At 41.7% G+C, this 17,190-nt stretch overlaps 1 protein-coding gene across 2 annotated transcripts; it reads left to right on the top strand.

Annotated features, from left to right (window-relative positions):
* The first annotated feature begins 1,351 nt into the window (after positions 1-1,351).
* pfkfb1 (6-phosphofructo-2-kinase/fructose-2,6-biphosphatase 1) lies at positions 1,352-17,066 on the top strand. Of its 2 annotated transcripts, XM_078255834.1 has the most exons (14): positions 1,352-1,547; positions 2,724-2,849; positions 3,354-3,450; positions 3,569-3,635; positions 7,508-7,582; positions 7,782-7,838; positions 7,949-8,070; positions 8,217-8,424; positions 9,196-9,342; positions 9,427-9,531; positions 13,468-13,597; positions 13,914-13,976; positions 14,061-14,125; positions 16,251-17,066. In XM_078255834.1, the coding sequence occupies exons 1-14, from the start codon at positions 1,445-1,447 to the stop codon at positions 16,308-16,310; spliced, it is 1,425 nt and encodes a 474-aa protein (XP_078111960.1). In that variant the 5' UTR covers positions 1,352-1,444; the 3' UTR covers positions 16,311-17,066. The 2 variants fall into 2 exon arrangements, with proteins under 2 accessions (XP_078111960.1, XP_078111961.1); XM_078255835.1 differs by lacking the exons at positions 1,352-1,547; positions 2,724-2,849; positions 3,354-3,450; positions 3,569-3,635 and adding an exon at positions 6,063-6,079 and having other exon boundaries at positions 16,251-17,062.
* The last annotated feature ends 124 nt before the right edge of the window (positions 17,067-17,190 follow it).

Raw genomic sequence — 17,190 nt, 5'->3', positions numbered from 1 at the left:
TGCTACATTATGAGCCATCCAGACCTCCCAAGTCATCTGGGACAGCTCTGTTTTCTGTTCCCAGAGTGCAAACTAAACATGGAGAAGCAGGAAGCAGCTGTTCTTTTAAATAAAGGCAGACGACTTTTCTGTCTGACTCTCCCTTTTATTAAATCAAATGAAATAATTCATATACATTCATAATAATTAATTTCTTACACTGTAATTTGAAGTCTTGTATTTCATACCTGTCTCATTCTATTTCAGCTTTTTTTTTCTTCTCTTTAAATGATTTAGTTTGAGATTCTTTTTTAATGTCCTTTTAATGTTTTATGTAAAGCCCTTTGAGTTGCCTTGTTGCTGAAATGTGCTATATAAAGGAACTTGCCTTGCCTTGGGGAAATGGCATGACTAACGTGTTACTTTTATCAGTGCAGTGACTTTTTAATAACTTCTTAGAGCAGGGGTGTCAAGCTCAATGTCACTAAGTGCCACACTGGAAAAAGAGAATCACATCAAGGGTCAGACCTGTATAGTGTATTGACATGCTTTTATTTCATCGAAAAAGTCAAATATCTTTGACTCAATTATTGCATGTCTCATATAGTCTTCTCACTTACAGTTTGGTCCACATAAAGCCCTAAAAAAGTGAGCAAAAAAAGTTCCAAAGCCATCCTAGAATTTAGCAAATCAAGCAAAACAATGATTACATTTTCTAAGTAGGCTACCACACAGCTGACTCACAACAAGCTCTTTCACAGCCTGAATATGAAAACTCTCTGCTTCTGGGGGAACTTCTGAGTCTCAAAGTCAGCAAATTTGCCAAATTCTGCTTTGAGTGTCGCGTAATTGCATGCAACTATAGGTGGGCCAAAATATATTGTGAACCTAGATTGATATGCGGGCCGGATCAGAATGTGCGAGGGGCCGGATTTGGCCCGCGAGCCTTGAGTTTGACACGTGTCTTAGAGTATCCCAGGTCTTTGCTTGCTTTGCTTAAACTGCCCTCTAGTGGTAAGAAAGGAGACACCCCACTCTACTCGTCACAGCAACAACGAACAGCTTGTACAGCACCAACTGTTCTCTGATCTGAATTCATGAGGCGCACACCGTTCACCACACTTGTCTCACATGTCTCTGTTGCTCTTACTTTAACTGAGAAAGGAGCTGTGTCAGCACAACAGATGTACAGATTTGAATGCTTCTCCGCTGTCTGACATCACCACAGATTTTGGCAGCTCCCCTCCTCAGGCCTTTTTAAATCATGTAACAAACAGGCTGAGAGGCAGACAAGCAGCATGGCCTCAGCGCCCCCCCCCCCTCTCTTCCCCTCTCCTGCCTACCAAGTACTTCTCCTTAGCAACAGTCAGCTGACCTGCAGTAGGGAGTGTTCAGTGAAGCACACATACATGCACACGGATCACAGAGCTGTGCGCCTCAGTCATTCACCTGCCACTCGGGCCTCATGGCTCTCCGCATTAACACAGAGCAGAAGAAACTCACACAGACTCCTCTGCTCAAGATCTGGGTGCCATGGATGGGCTGCAACCTGAACCGCAGGAGAGGATGTAAGTACAGCCTGACTAGGAGAAGAAGCCTGTATTCTGTCTTTAACTCATTCTTGTCTCAACAGATAAAGCTGGTGTTTGCTTTAACACTCGCAGCAGTCAATAGGTGTGTTTTCATGCTGCTGAATCCTGATTCTGGCTGGGGGATGCTGGTAGTTCAGGCAGCAGAGGAGTCAGTCATGGGACGACAGCCAGGCTGGACCAAGCCAGGTCCGTGTTGGCTCTCTGTTCCGTGTCTGACGTGGTCCTTTCAGCATTTTGCTGACGCAGTATACTCCATTCATAATCGAACGGCCTGGAGGCTCTCCCTATCCCTGTATATGCACACACAGGCCATCCGGGTACTTTTTGGGGGTACAGCTAACTGGCAAGCAACCCTGCAGTCTGCCTTTTATAAATTACTGGCATTGTTTGAGAAAGACAAGCATGCAACAACTGGGTCATGACTCGGTAAGAAACACACAAACGCTTTACATTATGTTGAGTTTGTGTGGAAATGTCTGAGCCGGGAATGCTGATTGATGTCCGAGGTCATTCTAAAGCGGTGCCGCTCTCTTCTTCACTGTAGCTTCATTGTTAAATAATTGTGAATAGTGACACAGTCTGAACCACAGCCTTAGATTGGAAGAATAATGGTGTCATATTAGGGAACATTGGTTGCGTAAAGCTGAGCAGATTTGTAATTTGCAGGGAAGAGACTGACATTTTAACAGACTTGGAGATTATGGTGTTTTGTTGTTGTGATTGTCGGCCATATGGCGCAGTACACTGTGCTGCTCTGGAGGAGGAGGAGGAGGAGGAGGAGGAGGAGGAGGAGAATCCTCTGGTCCGTCAAAGTTGTCATTCACATCTTTTAAGCGTGTATTCGACTAATTCCCAATGTCCTTGTTTCAATTTCTTGTTTTTGTGTCTGTTTATTTAATTTTGTTTGTAGTTGGTTGGACAGATTTCTGTGTCAAAACGTGCTGCCAGAGACATGCCGATAAGCCGTGTGACTCACTACACTAGTTTGCAGACATCTGAGCTGCCCCTTGGCACTCTTATTCTCTCTGTTAATGAAGATTACCCTGGCAGCGACACACTCACCACGTCCTGCAGCATTTAACCATTTGAGCTCAAGGCTAGTGCTCTTCTGCTGAATGACGTCATGTTGTCATGCGTTTGTTGTCACCGCAGCCTCGGTGCCGCAGTTCTGTAACTCTCCCACGATGATTGTGATGGTGGGGTTGCCAGCCAGAGGGAAGACGTACATCTCCAAGAAGCTCACTCGCTACCTGAACTGGATCGGAGTGCCTACAAAAAGTCAGTTTTCAAAGTGAATCCCTAAATCTCGATTAGACATGGAATTGACTGTTTTAATGTTGACATTACAGTATGAGTTAATAACATAGTGAACGCCATCTGTTGTTCTTGCCCTAAAAGTAGGGCTGCAACTAAAGTCGATTAATCTGTTGATTGTTTTCTAAATTAATGGATTAGTTGTTTGGTCTATAAAATGTCAGAAAATGGTGAAAAATGTGGATCAGTGTTTCCCAAAGCCCAAGATGGTGTCCTCAAATGTCTTTTGTCCACAACTCAAAGATATTCAGTGTACTGTCCCAGAGGAGTGAAGAAACTAGAAAGTGTTCACATTTAACAAGCTGTAATCAAAACATTTTCTTTTTTCTCTCATAAAAAACAACAACCTCAAACCGATTAATCATTATCAAAATGGTTGATGGTTAATTGAATTGATTCATTTTTGCAGCTTTACCTAAAAGGGAATGTATATTTGTGTGAACCCCTCTGTTTCTCTAATCCAACCAGTGTTCAACGTGGGCCAGTACCGCAGGGAGGCTGTCAAGATCTATAAGAACTTTGAGTTCTTTAAACCGGACAATGAGGAGGCCATGAGGATCCGCAAGTAAGAAGGGTGATAAATGTCAAAACGGACAAGAGTTAGATATTAATATTATCAGTTTGATGCTGTCTGATTTGTCTGTCACTGTCAGTTTCAAGCCACATTCCTCATTCCCTCTCAGGGCCTGTGCAGCAGCCGCCCTCAAAGACGTCGCTGCCTACTTCTCAAAGGAACACGGACAAGTAGCCGTGAGTAAGAGGACACCTGAAACTGTCCCTTAATCACACACTGTGTGTGTGTGTGTGTGTGTGTGTGTGTGTGTGTGTGTGTGTGTGTGTGTGTGTGTGTGTGTGTGTGTGTGTGTGTTTTTTACTCTCTCGGTCAGGTCTCACTGAGATTAAAGGGGAATCGATTTTACAAATAAAGATCAGCTTACTGGTCATGGAGAGTACCACTCAGCCTGTGGTTCTCATCAATCCATCATATATAGACCGAATCACCGCGACGTCCCGCTAACAGAAAAATCCCTTCCAGGTAGACAACTGGCGGTGGATTTAAATTGCGGAGATATGTGAGATATGTGTTTATAAAATAACAAGCCCTGGGTCACTCCAGAGTTAAAGCAACTCAAACAATGAGGGAAAAAACGTCTGTTTAAATCAGGAGGAAGTAGAGAAGAGAAAAAGATCAAAAGCAAGATCAATGACCGCAAAGCAGCATACAAACGTACGTTAGAAAGCTTTTTCAAAAATGATGTTAGAAGAGCCTGGCAGGGAGTCCAATCTATCACAGGATACAAGCCCAAGAAGCACCCTATGGTAGCAGAGAACGACTTTAACGTGGCAAATCGATTCAACGATTTTTACTGTAGATTTGACACACATGATTTTAAACCTAATGAGGCCATCACAGCAGTAAGAGACACGAAGGGTGTGGATATTGACATCTCTATGGATGATGTCAAATCTTATTTTAGACGTGTAAATCCCCGTAAAACTTGTGGACCTGCTGGAATCAGCTGTTGGACACTAAAGGTGTGTGCTGATCAGCTGGCACAGCCCTTCCACAGGTTGTTTCAGCGGTCACTAGATACTAGCGTTGTTCCCAGTTTATGGAAAAAATCCCTAATAGTGCCTGTGCCTAAAAACAACAGACCTAAGGAACTCAATGATCTGCGCCCTGTTGCCCTTACATCTACAGCAATGAAATGTTTTGAAAAAATCATTTTAAAACAACTTCTCCATGAGGCTTCCCCTCGTTTAGACCAAAATCAATTTGCTTATCGTGCAGAGAGAGGTGTTGAGGATGCGCTGCTATCTTTGATTATCTCATGAGCACCTTGAGCATGCTAAGAGCCTGGTCAAGATTGTGTTCATTGACTTCAGCAGCGCTTTTAACACAATCGAACCCCACCTGCTGGTGAGAAGATTGGTGCATTTGGGAGTAAATCCCCAATTGATCTTATGGATCTGTAACTTCTTGATGGACCGCAGTCAGCAAGTCAGATTCAACTCATGTATATCATCCTTAAAAAAAAAAATCTGTCGCTTATTCTATACACATTGTACACCAATAATTGTCAAGCCTCCTCTTCAGCCCACACTTATTTTAAATATGCTGACGACACAGCACCGGTTGGCTTTTTAAAATCTGACATTTCTTCTGTGAATGAATTCCAAAGGGAATTCCAGGGTTTTACTCAGTGGTGTTCTGATCATTTTCTTGAAATCAATGTGAAGAAAACAAAAGAGATGGTCATAGATTTGAGCAAAAATAGAATTATAGCCCCCCCTTCTAAGATCAATGGTGAACTAGTAGAGAGAGTCTCAACCTACAAATATTTGAAATTGACTCTAAACTAACTTTTAATGACAAAACTAAGAGAATGCACCAGCGGATGTTTTTCCTTAGGAAACTAAACACTTTTAGATTAGGCAGACACATCCTTGTAATGTTTTATAAAAGTATCCTCCAGAGTGTTGGCCTTATCTGCGTGTTTGGTAACATGCATGTTAAGGACCAAAAGAGACTGCAGCGCATGATCAAGATGGCCAGTAAGATCATCGGACTTGACCAGGTGTCCGCAGCTCAGCTGTACAATGAGCTTATCTTAAAAAAGACTGACCAAATCCTTAATGACCCCACTCACCCTCTTCATCATAAATTTATGAGAAGCAATAGGTCAACTGGTAGAATTTTACAACAGAGAATTAGAACAGAAAGGTACAATAAACATTTGTGCCTACAGCGATCAGACTGTATGATGACCAAGCACTTTAATCCCACACTGGCACTTTAACTGGATGGTAGATCTCAATTTTTTGACAACCACTCCTAGTTATTATTTTTTGTTTCCATTTTTAGCTACCTGATAATATTAGTCATTTTCTCTTTTTTAAAGCGCCCATATTATGCTCATTTTCAGGTTCATAATTGTATTTTAAGGTTGTACCAGAATAGGTTTACATGGTTTAATTTTCAAAAAACACCATATTTTTGTTGTCCTGCACTGCTGCAGATGTCCTTTTCACCTGGTCTCTGTTTTAGCTAAAGAGTGAGACCTCTTTTCTTCTTCTGTACTATCTTTGATTACACTCGCACATGCAGTAGCTCAGATGTAGATCATGTCAGCTAGCTAGCGGTCAGTTACAAGGCAGGATTAGCTGGGAGACTTCTAAATGAGGGCGCACATGTAAGTAGTTCTTTTGTATATTATGGTGAACTTGTGGGTGTTGTAGCAGTGCTTTGCTATTGAGAACGAGGTAGCATGCTAGCGTTAGCATTAGCGTTAGCATGCTAACGCTAAGAGCTAATGGTTGCGGTTAGCCAGCTCGTTTCGGCTTGTGAAGTCTCAAGCCGTGCCGATTTTGAACAGCTCACCCAGAGACTGAAGGCAGGACACATTCAGAAACCGTATCTCACTCAAAACAGCATGGATGAATTTTTTTCAAAGTTGGTATGCGTGTGGAAGCACCAGAGACACAAAAGAACACCCCAAATCCCAGAAGAAGTGTTTTTTTCATAATATGGGCACTTTAATGTTTCGCAAACGTCAGATGTCGGATTGTCTTTGTCATTTTTGTAGCATTGTTTATTTTTTGTGTTCTGTCATTGTCATTTCTGTGGTATTGTTATTCTCTTCTCTATACACGTTTATTGGTTTGTCTGTGGTGTCTATATGTTTAGAGAATATGTTGTGACAAGGGCGCGTAATGAATGACCACATGAATTTCCCCTTGTGCGATAATAAAGTTGACCTTGACTTTGAAATCGGCCAACCTGTTTATTTCTGTTGTTATTTAACTGTTAACTTTAAAGGTATATAGTTGAACACGGAGGTCCGACCTATCCGTTGTCTCTGCTGCACTTATTTTCCGTCCTGTGTTGCTTTGCTAGTGTCTTTGATCAACCAAATCTAGTGTTACGAACAGCAACATGTCACCCCCCGTCGGACTGACTGCTAGTTTGGGCGCTGTCATTTTCTTTAGTCTGTAGCCCAACAGGTAAATTAGTTTCCCAAGCTAACGTTAGTCAAAGTGTTGACATATGAAAGCATCAAACATGCATTTTAGAAGAAGGAGATGAGATTATATCCAGTCGTTCCTCGCCCCCGTTTGCTCAGCACTGTCTCCCGTGGATAATCCTGATGACGTCAGAGTGATGTCATCAGGATTGTCCCAGTTTGGATTTCTAATTAAAGGCTACAAGTTTATTTTACAATTTTTACAACTTTACAACTGTCTGTGGGTGAAGATTTAGAAATGTACCCGGCAGGCAAGATCTAATGAAAGGCACTATCTTAAGTTGCATTATGGGAATTGTAGGATTCAGTATTTTTAGAGCTTGGCCCATTCTGGGGCCTAAAAGCCAGGATATCTCAGCCTCTGTGGCACAAATATCGACCATTCTTCTTTAATTATATATCTCTCAAGTCCCCTAAGCCCTAACTATACTGAATCCCTGTAGTGTCCCTTTAAGGTTGAGATTAAATTGTTGTGTGCTCATTATTTGTTGTACAATTTAAAATAATTGTTAACAATTGTTATGAATAATGTACTTGTACTTTATTTGCCAATATTTTAAAGCTATATCAATAACAGCTGAGTCCTGTCCCATCCAGGTATTCGATGCTACCAACACCACCAGGGAGAGGAGGGCAGTCATTTTGAGTTATGCAAAAGAGAGAGGCTACAAAGTGAGTATATATGTTGAAGTTGGACATTTTACAAATATGCTTATACGCCTTCTTGCAGAGAGTTAGATGATGAGACTAATATTACACTTCATATGTGTCTGTTCAATGTGAAGCTAGAGCAAGCAGGCTGTTTGGATGATAAAGAATATATATCGCATTCATTTAATCAATCCAACTTATGATGAGTTCTTGTATGCAGGTGTTCTTTGTGGAATCAATCTGTGATGACCCAGAAATCATTGCAGAGAATATTAAGGTCAGTCAAGAGATGTGTTTTTTTTGTTTTTTTTTGTTATGTAAGTGTTTACAGAGGCGGTAGTGATGTAGTGTTCGCAATTAAATTCCCAAATGCTCTTTCCTTTACAGCAAGTAAAATTTGGGAGTCCAGATTACGTGGATCGCGACGTAGATGAGGCCATGGAAGACTTTGTCCAGCGCATTGACTGTTACAGGGCCAGCTACATGCCTATAGACGATGAGAAGGACAGGTACTGACCCAAATGCTTTTCTTCCTGTGAGATTAAAAGGGAAAGTGGGTGGTGGACAGCATAGTCTCACAAAACAGTTGTTATTCCACAAATGTCCGACAAATTCATGTAGTTTGTTTCCCCCCCCGTACACTGACTTTCAACAGGAAGCTCTCCTACATCAAGATCTTCGACGTGGGCAGTAGATACCTGGTGAACCGGGTGCAGGACCACATTCAAAGCAGGATAGTCTACTACCTGATGAACATCCACGTCACACCGAGATCCATCTACCTGAGCCGCCACGGAGAGAGCGAACTCAACCTGTCAGGTCGCATCGGGGGAGACTCAGGCCTCTCCCCTCGAGGACAGAAGGTGAGGCGATTACACTGTACCAGTAGAGGAAGTATTGTTGGCTGTTGTTCCCTTTGTCTCGCATTGCCAGACCTTTCTCCACAGCGCTGCGGAGGACGGTCTGGCTAGTCCACACAGCATTCTGGGATGGGAGAAAAAAGTGGTCTGGTTTATTGTCATTTCTTTAAACCAATCACAATTGTCTTGGGCGGTGCTAAGTGCCGGACAGAGCAACGGTGCCTCTGCAAAATAGCCTCGGGAAGGAACTTGTTTTGGTGGAACGTGTACGTTCAAAAGTTGTTTTAGTTGTACAACAGAAAACTATTTATATATATAATAATGATATATAAATGATATATTATATATATATATATTAATATATATTAATGAACGTCCGTTACATTCAAGCCATTGCCAAATGAGTTCATATAAAGCTAATTAAGAGTATCAGCTTCACAAAACTCTCTCTATGGCTGTGTTCAGAAGATTGTGTCGTCCAGCGACTTTCGCCCGCAGAAACTTGAGTGAAGACAATGACCTCTTCTGAAGAGTCCGTCATGTTTTTCTCCGTGTCCTCCTTGGTTACAAACAACTGCGTAGAGGAAGGGTGGGGGTGGTGCGCGGTCACTAAAGGCTTGTATCATGTTGATGCATCGGCAGTGTTGTTGTCATTACTTAGTATTCCTCATGGGGGAGACAGAAACTACGCACTATTATATAGCTTTAAAACAGTTTTAAAGCAGTCAAAGATTAATTTAAAAATGTTAAAACTGTGCACTTACTTGTTTCCAGTATGCCAATGCGTTGGCGGCCTTCATCCGTGGTCAGAACATCAGAGAGCTGAAGGTGTGGACGAGCCACATGAAGAGGACCATCCAGACTGCAGAGGCTCTGGGAGTCCAGTATGAACAGTGGAAGGCCCTCAACGAGATAGACGCCGTGAGTTTATTCACTACTCTGAGCTGCTTTCTTAGTGGCTTTTTATCTAGTACAGTGATGTTCATGTTCCTTTTTCTCACTAAGGGTGTATGTGAGGAGCTAACCTACGAGGAGATTCAGCAGAATTTACCACAAGAGTTTGCACTAAGAGACCAGGACAAGTATCGTTATCGTTACCCCAAGGGTGAGGTAAGTGCTCCCCTGAAGATACTGTGACTTTTAAAAACTTTTATTTAACCACTGTACCAGTATCACTGGAAGTTTTTGTGTTCACACCGGTAAGCTGCCCAGTTCAACCACAGTCTGATGTGTTGGCCAGTGAGCACGGGTTGGTTTAAAGTAATAATGCAACATTTTGGGGGGAAAAAACAATTAGCATTCTTGCAGAGAGTTAGATGAGACGATTGATACCACTCTGATATCTGTCTGTTAAATATAAAGCTTCAGTGAGGAGACCGTTAGCTTAGCATAACGATTGGTAAGCCTGCATTCACAGCCGTCAGAAGGTGCGGCAAAAACACAGGTCTGCCCATTCATTTTGAATGTGGGTACTTCATTTAGGCTGCGGCTGGGAGTGCAGGATGGGGAACTGAAAAAAACTCGGGCCCGATTCAACTTTGGGAGAAACGCAACCTAACGTCACGCTGCGGTGGCCAATCATGTAACCGGAGATCAGACTTGGCAGTACGTTTTGAGGCGGTGTGAGAATCCCGTACAGGAAACGGGAAACATCACTGCCTCTATCGCTGCCACAAGAATGTTTTAAAACACTATGAGGGCAAAGAATGAAACGCAAGCACAGAACTGCCCGGGAGTTTGTGAAACGACAGCTGACTGTTTCCTGCAACAAGCATCAGCACAGTCCCTCCCTCCCATAGAAATAAAATGGATCCTCCTCTCTTCTCTCTTTGTCCGTAAAATTAGGCCTTTAGGTGTGGTCGGAAATGTCGAGATCTATATATGATCTGACGGAAAACAATAATTGTAGAATCAAAATATACTTAAAATATCAAAAGTAAAAGTTCTCATCGTGCAGAATTGCCCATTTAAGAATATTATATCATTGGATTATACAGTCAGGTCCATAAATATTGGGACATCGACACAATTCTAATCTTTTTGGCTCTATACACCACCACAATGGAGTTGAAATGAAACGAACAAGATGTGCTTTAACTGCAGACTTTCAGCTTTAATTTGAGGGTATTTACATCCAAATCAGGTGAACGGTGTAGGAATTACAACAGTTTGTATATGTGCCTCCCACTTTTTAAGGGACCAAAAGTAATGGGACAGATTAACAATCATAAATCAAACTTTCACTTGGTTGCAAATCCTTTGCATTCAATTACAGCCTGAAGTCTGGAACGCATAGACATCACCAGACGCTGGGTTTTATCCCTGGTGATGCTCTGCCAGGCCTCTACTGCAACTGTCTTCAGTTCCTGCTTGTTCTTGGGGCATTTTCCCTTCAGTTTTGTCTTCAGCAAGTGAAATGCATGCTCAATCGGATTCAGGTCAGGTGATTGACTTGGCCATTGCATAACATTCCACTTCTTTCCCTTAAAAGACTCTTTGGTTGCTTTCGCAGTATGCATCGGGTCATTGTGCATCTGCACTGTGAAGTGCCGTCCAATGAGTTCTGAAGCATTTGGCTGAATATGAGCAGATAATATTGCCCGAAACACTTCAGAATTCATCCTGCTGCTTTTGTCAGCAGTCACATCATCAATAAATACAAGAGAAGCAGTTCCATTGGCAGCCATACATGCCCACCCCATGACACTACCACCACCATACTTCACTGATGAGGTGGTATGCTTTGGATCATGAGCAGTTCCTTTCCTTCTCCATACTCTTCTCTTCCCATCACTCTGGTACAAGTTGATATTTGTCTCATCTGTCCATAGGATGTTGTTCCAGAAATGTGAAGGCTTTTTTAGATGTTGTTTGGCAAACTCTAATCTGGCCTTCCTGTTTTTGAGGCTCACCAATGGTTTACATCTTGTAGTGAACCCTCTGTATTCACTCTGGTGAAGTCTTCTCTTGATTGTTGACTTTGACACACATACACCTACCTCCTGGAGAGTGTTCTTGATCTGGCCAACTGTTGTGAAGGGTGTTTTTCTTCACCAGGAAAGTATTCTTCGGTCATCCACCACAGTTGTTTTCCGTGGTCTTCCGTGTCTTTTGGTGTTGCTGAGCTCACCGGTGCGTTCTTTCTTTTTAAGAATGTTCCAAACTGTTGATTTGGCCACACCTAATGTTTTTGCTATCTCTCTGATGGATTTGTTTAGATTTTTCAGCCTAATGATGGCTTGCTTCACTGATAGTGACAGCTCTTTGGATCTCATATTGAGAGTTGACAGCAACAGATTCCAAATGCAAATAGCACACTTGAAATGAACTCTGGACCTTTTATCTGCTCCTTGTAAATGGGATAATGAGGGAATAAAACACACCTGGCCATGGAACAGCTGAGCAGCCAATTGTCCCATTACTTTTGGTCCCTTAAAAAGTGGGAGGCACATATACAAACTGTTGTAATTCCTACACCGTTCACCTGATTTGGATGTAAATACCCTCAAATTAAAGCTGAAAGTCTGCAGTTAAAGCACATCTTGTTCGTTTCATTTCAACTCCATTGTGGTGGTGTATAGAGCCAAAAAGATTAGAATTGTGTCGATGTCCCAATATTTATGGACCTGACTGTAATTATGAACGTGTTGTGAAAGCATACACTTTTATCTCGCAGCTGTTAAAGGTGGAGCTAACTTTAATTGATGTGTATAATACTGCTGAGTAACTTAATCTATAATAATACATCAGAATTAGTTTGATGACATGTATTAATAATCTGTCTGTCATCGTTAATTAAAGATGACCTCTGAAATGTAGTGGAGTGCAAGTATAAAGTGGCATAAAATACATAGAAATACTTAAGTAAAGTACAAGTTCCTCACAGTTGTACTTCATACCGTACTTGAGTAGGTGTATTTGGATATCGTCCACGTCCAAATGAGATATAATAAATGAGGTAATTAGTGAGCTTTAGGAGTGCTGGATGGTGGATTTGTTTTGTTACTTTTGGAGCCAGACTAGCTGTTTTTAAAGTTCAAAGTTTTTTTATTGTCATATGCACAGTAAGGAAACATGTTTCCCTGTACAGTCAAATTCTTCCTGTGTAAAAATGTAAACAGTCGAGTACAGTTATGAGGCAGACCATGAGTATAAACTCCTGTCCGCTGTTAAGGAGTCTGATGGCAGTAGGAAAGAAAGAGAGTTCTTTAGTCTGGAGGTCCTGCATTTAACACTCCTGTACCTTCGGCCTGTGGGTAGAAGTGTGAACAGTCCGTGCTGGGGATGGGTGGGGTCCTTGAGGATGGACCCTGCGGTGGTAGATGCTCTGCAGAGAGGGCAGTGGAGTCCTGGCGATCTTCCCTGCAGTCTTCACCACTCTCTGCAGGCATTTGCGGTGCGTAGCAGTAATGCTCTCAAAAATGCAGCTGTAGAATCTATGCTAAGCTAACCGTCTTCATAATTTTTTTGACCAACATTGTTTTTATTGTTTTCATAACATAACAGAGCAATACAAAGAAATGCAATTACATGTCTGCCCCCCATCTCTCTCTCTCTCTCTCTCACCCCCCGCTACCCCCACCCGCTAAAGTTATTCCAAATCTTGGTTGGGAATCAGGTCAATTCTGGTCCATTATACAGAAAAAAAAAGAATAAAACAAACATATTTCTGTAATCTTAGGCACTGCCACTGTTTACATGTCCCCAAATGTTCGTTGATATTTCTTAATCTTCAAATTATCTGGGTATAGACCCAATATAAACAACTGTGGGGCTAAGAGTATTTGAATCTGTAAAATATTTTGAATACATAGTTTTATTTCTTGCCCGTCTTCATATTTAACAGACAAGTATGCCTAGTTCAAGGGGCACTTTTCCCACCCAAATGTATCCTGTCAGACATATTCATTATATAAAATGACTTATATCAAATTCTGGGAGTTGTACAGTACACATGTCCATGTCAAATGGACTGAGACGGTAAGATTGAATGAGTCTGTTTTGAATAATTGATGAACTCTTCAATCATTTTTGTCTCTTGTCCAGTCCTATGAGGACCTTGTCCATCGTCTAGAGCCGGTGATAATGGAGCTGGAGAGGCAGGAAAACGTTCTGGTTATCTGCCACCAAGCTGTTTTTCGCTGCCTGCTGGCCTACTTCCTGGACAAACCTGCAGGTACACACCTCCAGGCTTGTAAATACATTGAAACAGTATGTGATGACGTTTCAAAACCCCAAACACTCGTAATACTGTCAACTCTTACACCCCCTCAATAGTTTAATAATTAACTGTACACATTAAAAGCAGACACTTTAATAACAAATTTCATATTCTATTATACATTTTCTTATTTTTATTTCATATTATGTCTTTAAACGTTTGCACTGTTTATTGTTATGCACTAAATCATCACCAAGTTAAATTCCTTGTATGTGTACTTGGCAATAAACCGTTCCTGATTCTGAATAATCTTATTCCCCCCCCTGTGAAGATGAGCTGCCTTATCTCAGATGCCCCCTCCACACAGTGCTCAAACTCACACCAATAGCTTATGGTAGGTGGTACAAGCTTGAGTGTGTGACATAATTATATCTCTGTAAATCTCTCTCAGACAGTCTGACTCTCGTCTCAATTTCAGGCTGTAAAGTTGAGTCGTTTTTCCTCAATATCGAAGCAGTCAACACACACCGAGAGAGGCCAGTGGTGAGTTTCCACAAGCACACATTCGTCTTAATAGACACTTAGCTTTGCCAACTATTCTGTGGTACATACATCTAATGGCAGCCAGTAATGTTTAGTCATTTGTATGTATTGAGGAAATATGTGTGGTGGTGAGGAATGAGCAAATGTATAGCTGAACTGATATTTTTTCCTTTTGGTTTCCATATTAGGATGATTAGAAGCAAAAGAATTAAAGTGAAAATCACCACCTTCTCAGGTTTTAAAACTACTTAGCTTTGGGAAAAAAAGAAATGTCAAAATCTTACTCTTACTTATTGAAGTTGAGTACACACTTTGATGTTTGCTGCCTCACTTGGTCTGGTATGACCAGTAGCTTATGGTAGCTAGTGTACGGTAAAGGGGCTGTACTCGAACAGCTGGTGAAAGAATAAGTGGTCTGATATAAACCGTATGGACAGTGTGATATGGATATACATAATTAACACTAGAACATGTGCAGCGGTGCAGTGAAAATATAGTGCAGATTACAGAATGAACTGCTGGAGGTGTGATATGAATACACTACAGGTCCGATATACACAGTGTAGGCAGTAGAATAAATGTGAACACACAATGGCCCTCATTTATGAAATGTGCTTACGACCTAAAACAGGCGTAGGACGGGCGTACGCCGATTCCTACGCAAAGCAAGGCAGTAATCAATTTGAACGTGAGCGTAGGCTGCGATAAAATCTCACGTCTGGTCTGAACTCGTGTACGCAAGTTTTCGAGTCAGTGTGGACTTGCGGTGCAGCATATAATCAGTTTAACAGGAGAAGGAGAAATCATCAGTTGACCACTTATCAGCAATGGCAGATCTGGCTCTTTTAGAGGACCTCTATGCGCCGATACAACAGTGCACACGTACGTGCACGGGCCACGGTGGAGCGCTCCATCGGATTGATTAAGGGCAGATGGCTCTGTCTTGCATCAGCGGGGGGGGGGGGCCCTACTATACACGGCAGAAAAAAATCTGCAACATTGTTTTAGCCTGTGGGATTCTGCACAACATCGTGTAGGAAAACAGGGTGCCATAAATGTAGTGATGGAGCCAGATGAGCCGATGCCCAGAGAGCAGCGTCCAGCACAGCCCCAACTGGGGGCTATACGAAGGAGACAGGATAGTATTCCTCACTTTTAAAAGGTATAGTGTTATGTTTGGCAATGATACTCAATACAGGAAACATGACGATGCACAACATTTGTATTTATTCTTCAGGTTTTCGTTTCTCTTTTAAAGTGTCGTTAATGGCCACAAGTGAATGATGAAAAAAAAACTGACACTGCATAAACTCCGCTACTGTGTGTTTATTTAAATATAGGTACACCATAGGCCTAAGAGATCGCAATATAAGCCTGTATATTAAATAAACTTCAGCTGGAGTCCAATTTACCACGGCAACACTGTTGACTGCATCAGTGATCTCTTTCCATTCCCCATTCTTTCTACAGCCTTTAATACCAGTTTTCAGGCTGCCAAATAGTACACACGTTGGTGCAAATGAACCTGAGACATCAGGGTTTCAATCTCCACCTCTGAAAAGTGCCGCTTCTCAGCCGGATTACGTTTCGCCGTGTCGTAAATTGTAGGGGCGAGGCCTCAAAACCCAGAATATATTGGGGCGTGAAATTGAAATTACGATCGTTTCCAGCCGCTGCATTTATCAATGTTCGACCATCCTCATGCTCTGATTGGTGCGATACGAACGGTTCATGAATCACACGTGAAGCCTGTCGTAAGAGGATTTCTGCACTCATATCTGCGCTGGTTTCTACGTTAGGTTGATAAATGAGGGCCAATGACTGCAACTTAGACAAATTATTCTTTTCTTTTTTTTTAAGATAACTTATTTGTTGTTTTCCGAAGTCTTTTCTGGAACTGTTTCCCCAGATTTATTTTCCAGTTTGCTTTTCTGCATTTTTTTTTTTATTTCTGCATTGCATTATGGGAAAATAGTGCAAACCATATTTTGCATGGTGTCTTGTTTGAGTATACTTAATTCTGTCACTTTTCCCAGTGTGGACACACCAAATACTAAAAGAACTGCTTAGAATAAATGTGTAGTATGGATCTGAGACATGCCAATAGTCTTTGCTGTCGTTGCAGAATGTCGACGTCAACAGAAATCCTGAGGATGCTCTGCAGACTGTTCCTGACCACATATAAATGCTGGTTTTATGAGAGAGAGAGAGGTCGCAATCATGTAAAGCGGGATGTGTTGCTACTTGTTAGCGTCACTAAATGTTAGAGATGCACTCCAGTTAAAGGTTGATTGTGTGAAAGCAGAAAGACGATGGGGCTTTGAGGCAGGGGAAGACTAGATGGTAGAAATGGGACGAGGTTGTGGAAACATTACTCCAGAAGCACACAGACTCCTGCTGCACAGGACAGGACATGGCTCATACAGGAGCTTCTGTTTGCAACATGACTGTGAAATGTTGTCTTATCTGACTACAGTTTAAAAGTTGTTTACAAATGATACAGAGAGAAAAAAGACTGCATAATATTCAGGGATCCCACGGGGTCTTAGAAGTTTAAAAAAACGTCTTGGCATTAAATTTCATCCTATGTGGTATTGAAAATGTCTTTAAAAGTCTTACATTTAACGTGGAGAACCCTGGGGGTACCCTGATATGTTTTGAGGTTAAGAGGAAATTATGTAAAAAAACAATAAATAAAAAAAAGATTATGTAGGGAGGTTGTTAGTGTAACTGCTGCCCAGATAATATGTTGTTGATAATCTAAGTATAAAGATGCGAACCAGCACCATGGACAGCACCCAAACAAAGAAAACATGTTGTAGATGTTGACTGTAATGTTTGAAATGTAGATAAGACGCCAAACTTTAGGTGGGTTTGAATGAAATAATGTAAATAAATAAATAAAGGAAACGGAGTCCACTTCTCAAGTCCTGTTTGTGTTGGCTGCCTGGCAGCTTTCTTATGTTTTTAACTCCCCCGCAGAGAAGTTAAATTGAACAAAGTACCACAGCACACCAATGTTCTGTTCCATTCAGCCAATAATGGCTCTTTGGGAAAGAGCTCTC

The sequence above is a fragment of the Sander vitreus genome, chromosome 7 (genome assembly GCF_031162955.1).
Source record: "Sander vitreus isolate 19-12246 chromosome 7, sanVit1, whole genome shotgun sequence".
Classification (NCBI taxonomy): domain Eukaryota; kingdom Metazoa; phylum Chordata; class Actinopteri; order Perciformes; family Percidae; genus Sander; species Sander vitreus.
Note: the sequence above shows the minus strand (reverse complement) of the source record. Positions and strands in the feature narration are given on the sequence as shown.